The 5,196-nt window shown below is 57.4% G+C and overlaps 2 protein-coding genes across 2 annotated transcripts; one reads left to right on the forward strand and one right to left on the reverse strand.

The window, feature by feature from the left end:
• Positions 1-538: 538 nt before the first annotated feature.
• On the forward strand, positions 539-1,150 carry SPRG_17272 (hypothetical protein; the record flags this gene model as incomplete). The annotated part of the gene is made up of 4 exons (XM_012356607.1): positions 539-637; positions 685-802; positions 855-930; positions 976-1,150. The coding sequence occupies 4 exons, from the start codon at positions 539-541 to the stop codon at positions 1,148-1,150; spliced, it is 468 nt and encodes a 155-aa protein (XP_012211997.1).
• Positions 1,151-1,364: 214 nt separating this feature from the next.
• SPRG_17273 (hypothetical protein) lies at positions 1,365-4,925 on the reverse strand. Its single transcript, XM_012356608.1, has 13 exons — positions 4,605-4,925; positions 4,373-4,553; positions 4,227-4,310; positions 3,977-4,179; positions 3,745-3,932; positions 3,560-3,701; positions 3,346-3,518; positions 2,953-3,289; positions 2,684-2,901; positions 2,362-2,641; positions 2,135-2,315; positions 1,851-2,080; positions 1,365-1,802 (listed from the first exon to the last, which is right to left on the reverse strand). The coding sequence occupies exons 1-13, from the start codon at positions 4,836-4,838 to the stop codon at positions 1,491-1,493; spliced, it is 2,763 nt and encodes a 920-aa protein (XP_012211998.1). The 5' UTR covers positions 4,839-4,925; the 3' UTR covers positions 1,365-1,490.
• Positions 4,926-5,196: the final 271 nt, after the last annotated feature.

The raw sequence follows: 5,196 nt of genomic DNA on the forward strand, positions 1-5,196 counted from the left end.
GCCCACAACAGACGAGGAGAAGCTCTAGAATAGACTAATACAGGTATCACGACGTCCATCTTCTGTAGCACATGGTCCTATGTACAGAGTTTTGAAAGCGGCATTCGACTCGGAGAGCAACGAGCCTGCGAGTGACGACCTTTCTCTATACATGAGACTCGAAAACAGCCCAAAAGAGCAAAATCGACGGACGCATGAAGCAACTGAGAGTTTTATCCTCTCCGAATTGGTGATAGATGTGCCAAAACCAACCGGTCATCGGCAGCACCCTCCAGTGGAGGTGTCGTGCAGTCTTGACGCCTAGACGCGGTCGCAGTGTAAAGAAAAGTAAATCCAAGCAATCGTCTATCTATCGGTCGAGGCGTTCACGCTCTTGGTGCCACGTCACGACTGGGCTTGGCGCCTTCGCCGTTGAACCGCACATCGCATATTCAAATATTGACAAATCCAGCGCACCATCCAGCAATATATCTGGCGGGAATATTTTGAATCCGGATACAAAATGTGTATCCGGTGTGTCGAAGCGGGCAGTCCCGAAATGTACCTCTGGAAGCGAACCTTTGGGCGACCGAGCCATCCGCAGCCGTGCGTCTTCTGCGACCGGACGCAGATCCAGACGAGTGGCATCCTCTTCGAGGTACCGGTGGCGCCACGTCATGAAGGCTCATGGTACCAGCTGCGTAGGACGACCGCGTCATGGCCTTTCGCGACCGCAAGCCACGGGCGGCGTCGCACCTGCTCGTGATTCCGAAGGAGCACATCGTCAACACGCACGCCTTGGGCCATGGCCACATCGATCTCGGTACGTCGTCTCGCCGCTGCGACGACGCCTCATTGAGAGGCCATGCACGTAGTCGAGCACATGGTCGCGGTCGGCCGGGCGGTCTTGGCGAAAGAAGCCAGCGTGCTCATGCTGCCCGAGCTGCCAGGGTACGTCCTCTCGGCTATGCAATAGCTCCTGCACGTGCTTGGCAGGGTCTTTGGCTTTCACCAGTATCCGTTCACGTCCGTGGACCACTTGCACTTGCACTGCCTCGCACCGCCGTTTGAGCCATGCTACAACCGCCTCCGGTACCGCGAGACGTGGTTCGCCAACTATGTGAGCGTCGAGACTTTGCTGGCGTCGCTCAAGGACGGACGTCACCACTAGCCACGTTGGTGTATTTAATCCTCAAAGTACCCATACTTTGTACTGCATGAGTCGTGGTCCTGCACTGGGATATGCAAACCCATCGTGTCGACCTGGTCTCCACGCTTGTCTATGATCTACTTGGCGTGCACATCAGCCCCACAACCCACCGCCGTGTTGAGCTAGCCCCATATTGCACTCTCTTCCACTCCAAAAAAAGTGTGCCACTCCATATTCCACTATATAGTCTCTCGTCGATGGCAACTGGATTGGATCTGCTTGGTCGATCGTTGGAGCCTACGCGAGGGAGAACCACGCACGCAGCAATCGTGCGAGTGCTTTGAATCCTGTCTTTGTCTCGTTAGGGAGAGACCTTGAGCCGCTCGCGGAGGTTGGACGAGACAACTTCGGCGCGGGCTTGGCCCATATCAAAGGCAGCGTTGGCGCGCGCCTCGGCCACGTCCTTCATGTCGATGAACGATGTGTCCGGGTCCTTGTCTTGGAGGAGCAGCTTTCGAATGCCGTCGCTCATCGAGTCCATCGAGTCCTTTGTGAGCACGATGCGGTAGAGCTCGCGGACGTTCTTGACCATGCGATCGGTGAGCGGGATCTTGGGCAACAGCTGGCGGCCCGCCAAGATGACGCTGTTGCCGTCGGCGATTTGAACTTTGCCCTGTCCACCATGGTGTCAGATCGTTCGATATCTTATGCATCGGATCACCCGCTTGATCGTCGCCTCGCCGAGCTCGATGTTTTGGCGCAGCTCCTGGATCTTCTTGAAGCCGAGCACGGCAACGTTGAGCTGCTGTTTCCGGCCTTCGCGGTAGCGTGACACTGACTCGAGGATCTTTTCGCCCTCGGCGACGAGCCGCTCGCCCGTCGCGCGGATGTTGATGCCTTCCTGGAGAATGCGATGTCCTTCGTCTTCGTTTGCGCTGAGCTTGACCAGACCTAATACATATAGTATGTCCACAAGGCCATAAAAGCCTCGAACAAATGGTGTACCGTGCGTGAGCGCGTTGAAAAACCAGTGGCAAATGCCCATGACGATGCGCAGGCGATTCACCGCCTGGTCCGTCGACTCGGACCGCCACATGCGCAGCGCCAGCCGATGGGCCCGCTCCATGGCCGCGTAAATGTCGCACGATCGCATTTGTAAAAAATGCGAAAACTGCCGGTCGCATTGCTACAAGACAATCTTTCCACATCCTACATGGCAGCGAGCGTCGTACACTGATGCTAGCGTCGTCGGCCGACACCTTGGCGTGGGCCCAGAGACCTTCAAAGATGTTGCGCTCGGTGGTCCGACGAAAGACGGCGCCGATGCCGTGCACCGAGTCTTTCGCAGCGTAGCCGTGGAAGCCAATGACCTCTTCGTCCGGCGCGGCCTCGAGGCAAAAGTAGACGCCGATGTCGGCGCGGCCATACCACTTCGAGTACCGATCGTAGCTCGTGCCAAGGCGGAGGCCCAGCAGTGTCGACTGCGACGCGAACCCTTCGACCTTGACGAGGCTACGTCCCATTCAGAGTTTTGCAAGCAAGTGCGGGACGTACAGCTCGTGCGGCGCGAGCTGAAACACCGATCGCGTGCCGAACGGGTTGCCATACAGGCGGCTCTCCACGGTCTCGGAAAACGACTTGACGACAGTCGCGAGCCCATCGATGCTTTTGCCGCAGACCACGATGACTTGGCGAATGTGGCCGAACGAGATCGCGCTGTCGTACTCAAACTTGATGCCTTTGGTGCCGCCATACATGGGTGTCGTGCGTTCCTATTGCATATTGTTTGGAAAAAAAGTATCAAGGTATCAAGGTAGCGAGACCTCGTAATGGTGCAGCTTGCGCTCGTTGTACGCGACAAACATGAGGCGATTCTCGAGCGCGAGGCGGCGCAGCACCTCTTTTGTGTGCGCGGCAAATAGATTTTTGAGCGTCGGGTTGCTGCACACGCTGACTTTGAGAATGTGGTCGCATGCGCGGAGCACCTTGCGCACGCGCCACGACACGAGGTGCTTTCGGAGCGCCCAGAGCGACGAGCGAAGTCGCTCGACGTCGGCCGCATACCGAGCTTCGCGCCACGACGCTGGCAAGACGACGTAGGTTTGGCGCAAGTGGTGCTTCCACGAGAGAAAGACGTGGCCCATGAGCCGTACGTCCATCCTACGATAGACAATCATGTACATTTTTATACCCTTTCGTAAAACAGGGAACCAGACCGCTTTCGAAAATTGGATAAAAGCGACGTGAACCCAATGTGGAGCTGCGTCCACTCGACCCAGCGCATGAAGACTGCGCGGAACGAGTTGAACGCGAGCTTTTGGTCGAGGACCGTCGGGAGCATCATAAAGTCTTCCTGGAGCAAATGCTGCTCAAACTTGGAGACAAGCACCTACGTGTCGATCGTATCATGCATCGCACGAGGGCTTGTACCCGCCGCCGCCGCATGGTCGCCGCGAGCCCCGGCGACTCGAAGAGCTGTCGGCCCTGGATGAACTTGGCCCAACGCTGCCACATGTAGTGCAAATGCTTGAGCCGATGGTAGCGCGGCATGTTGTGCAGCCAGTACCCAAACCTACCCCTGATGAAGACGACACAGTGTACACTGTCGCATCTACCGCTTGGCCAATCGGATCCAGTTGCGCAATTGGCACCGGTGACAGAGCAGTGTCATCTTCTTTGACATCGCGGGCAACCGAAGCGCGCGGAACGTCGACTTGAGAAGGTGCTCGCGCGCTTGGTCTTCAAAGATGTCGAACGCGCGGCAAATGACTTCGTACAACTTGCGCACGCGTGTATGGATGATCTAGAAGCTCCATGGCACCATGATTTGATGCCCAAAGTCCCTACTTGGTTGGCGTAGTGGTGCAGCTGCGACGTCATTTGGAGCGTCTTGCCTTGCTCGTCGTCCTGGATGCCTTGTTCGGCGACCTTGATGTCGCGGATCTCGTCTTCGCGGCGGAGGAACCGAGCATGGCTCGCTTCTCTCGCTACACGGAGCGCCTCGATGGCGTCGCGGAGGGCCATGGCTTCACACGCGGCTTCCTGTAGCCCTACACGCCGGTATTGGAGGGTTTCATAGGTCGTCGACTGTCGCAACCTTGGTCGCGCCACTCCTTGTCTTGACGCCACTGCAGCGCGCGTCCGACGGTCCGTGACGACGGCTCGTCTGGCAGCACCAATGCTATCGCCGTGGGGCGTCCATGCTGCCGTTCCTACGTTGACAACCATGAAGAACCTCTGCACGGAACCTCGACAATCCGACGTGTTGTTTCTTGATCATGGCAAAGCGGAGCCAGCAGAGGAAGCGGTGGCGTACGACGTTGAAGACGCCAAACATGGAGACGAGGCGGCTGCGCTTCTTCTTCTCCTTGTAGAGCCAGAGGATGCGAAAGACGATCGGGCCAATGCGCTGAAAGACGAGCGCCTGCACAACATAGTGCCGAACTGGAGACACTATTATTGTGGGCGTGCGTACCTTGGCGAGGGTGTTGAGCCGGTCCTTCTTGCGGTATTTGATGTACGTGGTAATGCAGAGGTCGTGGAGACGCGTCTTGTGCTTGATTTTGTGGCCCATCGGCGAGTCCATGATGCGGGTGAGCGGCACGACGTCGTTCTCGACACCATCGGTCAACGTCTCCTTTCGTCGATGACGCAGCAGCATGCCATGCAGACACACGTACTGCCGCCGGCGCATGTCCCGGTGCAGCATCGTAAAGTACCGCCAGAGGTACAAGGCGAGTTTCGTCGTGTAAAACTTGGTGTGCAGGTGCAGCGTGAGGCCGTTCTTGCGCCAAATCTAAAAGCAACTTGATACATTGATACCAAACGAGTGCGACAGTACCTTGCGCACACGCTGGCCATAGGCCGCCCACGGCCGCCACACGTCGACAATGCTTCGCAGCGTCGCGAGGGCCCGGCGCTGCTTGCGCGTCGCGAGCTCGGCGTACAGCGCGCGTTTTCTTGAGAGCGAATCGATGCCATGCGCGCGTGTGGCGGAGCAGGTAGTACTCGTGAAACACGTTTTTTGAGAAAGATCGCTTTGGCGCGCGAGATAATCACAAACTGCG

This window comes from Saprolegnia parasitica (assembly GCF_000151545.1).
Source record: "Saprolegnia parasitica CBS 223.65 unplaced genomic scaffold supercont2.521, whole genome shotgun sequence".
In the NCBI taxonomy this organism is placed as follows: Eukaryota; Oomycota; class Saprolegniomycetes; order Saprolegniales; family Saprolegniaceae; genus Saprolegnia; species Saprolegnia parasitica.

Coding starts and splice junctions, on each gene's coding strand:
- SPRG_17273 (XM_012356608.1), bottom strand. CDS start 4,838: ATGCTGCACCGGGACATGCGCCGGCGGCAGTACGTGTGTCTGCATGGC. Junction 4,180..4,226: donor CAAGGAGTGGCGCGACCAAG/GTTGCGACAGTC, acceptor ACCGGCGTGTAG/GGCTACAGGAAGCCGCGTGT. Junction 2,642..2,683: donor CAGCTCGCGCCGCACGAGCT/GTACGTCCCGCA, acceptor AATGGGACGTAG/CCTCGTCAAGGTCGAAGGGT.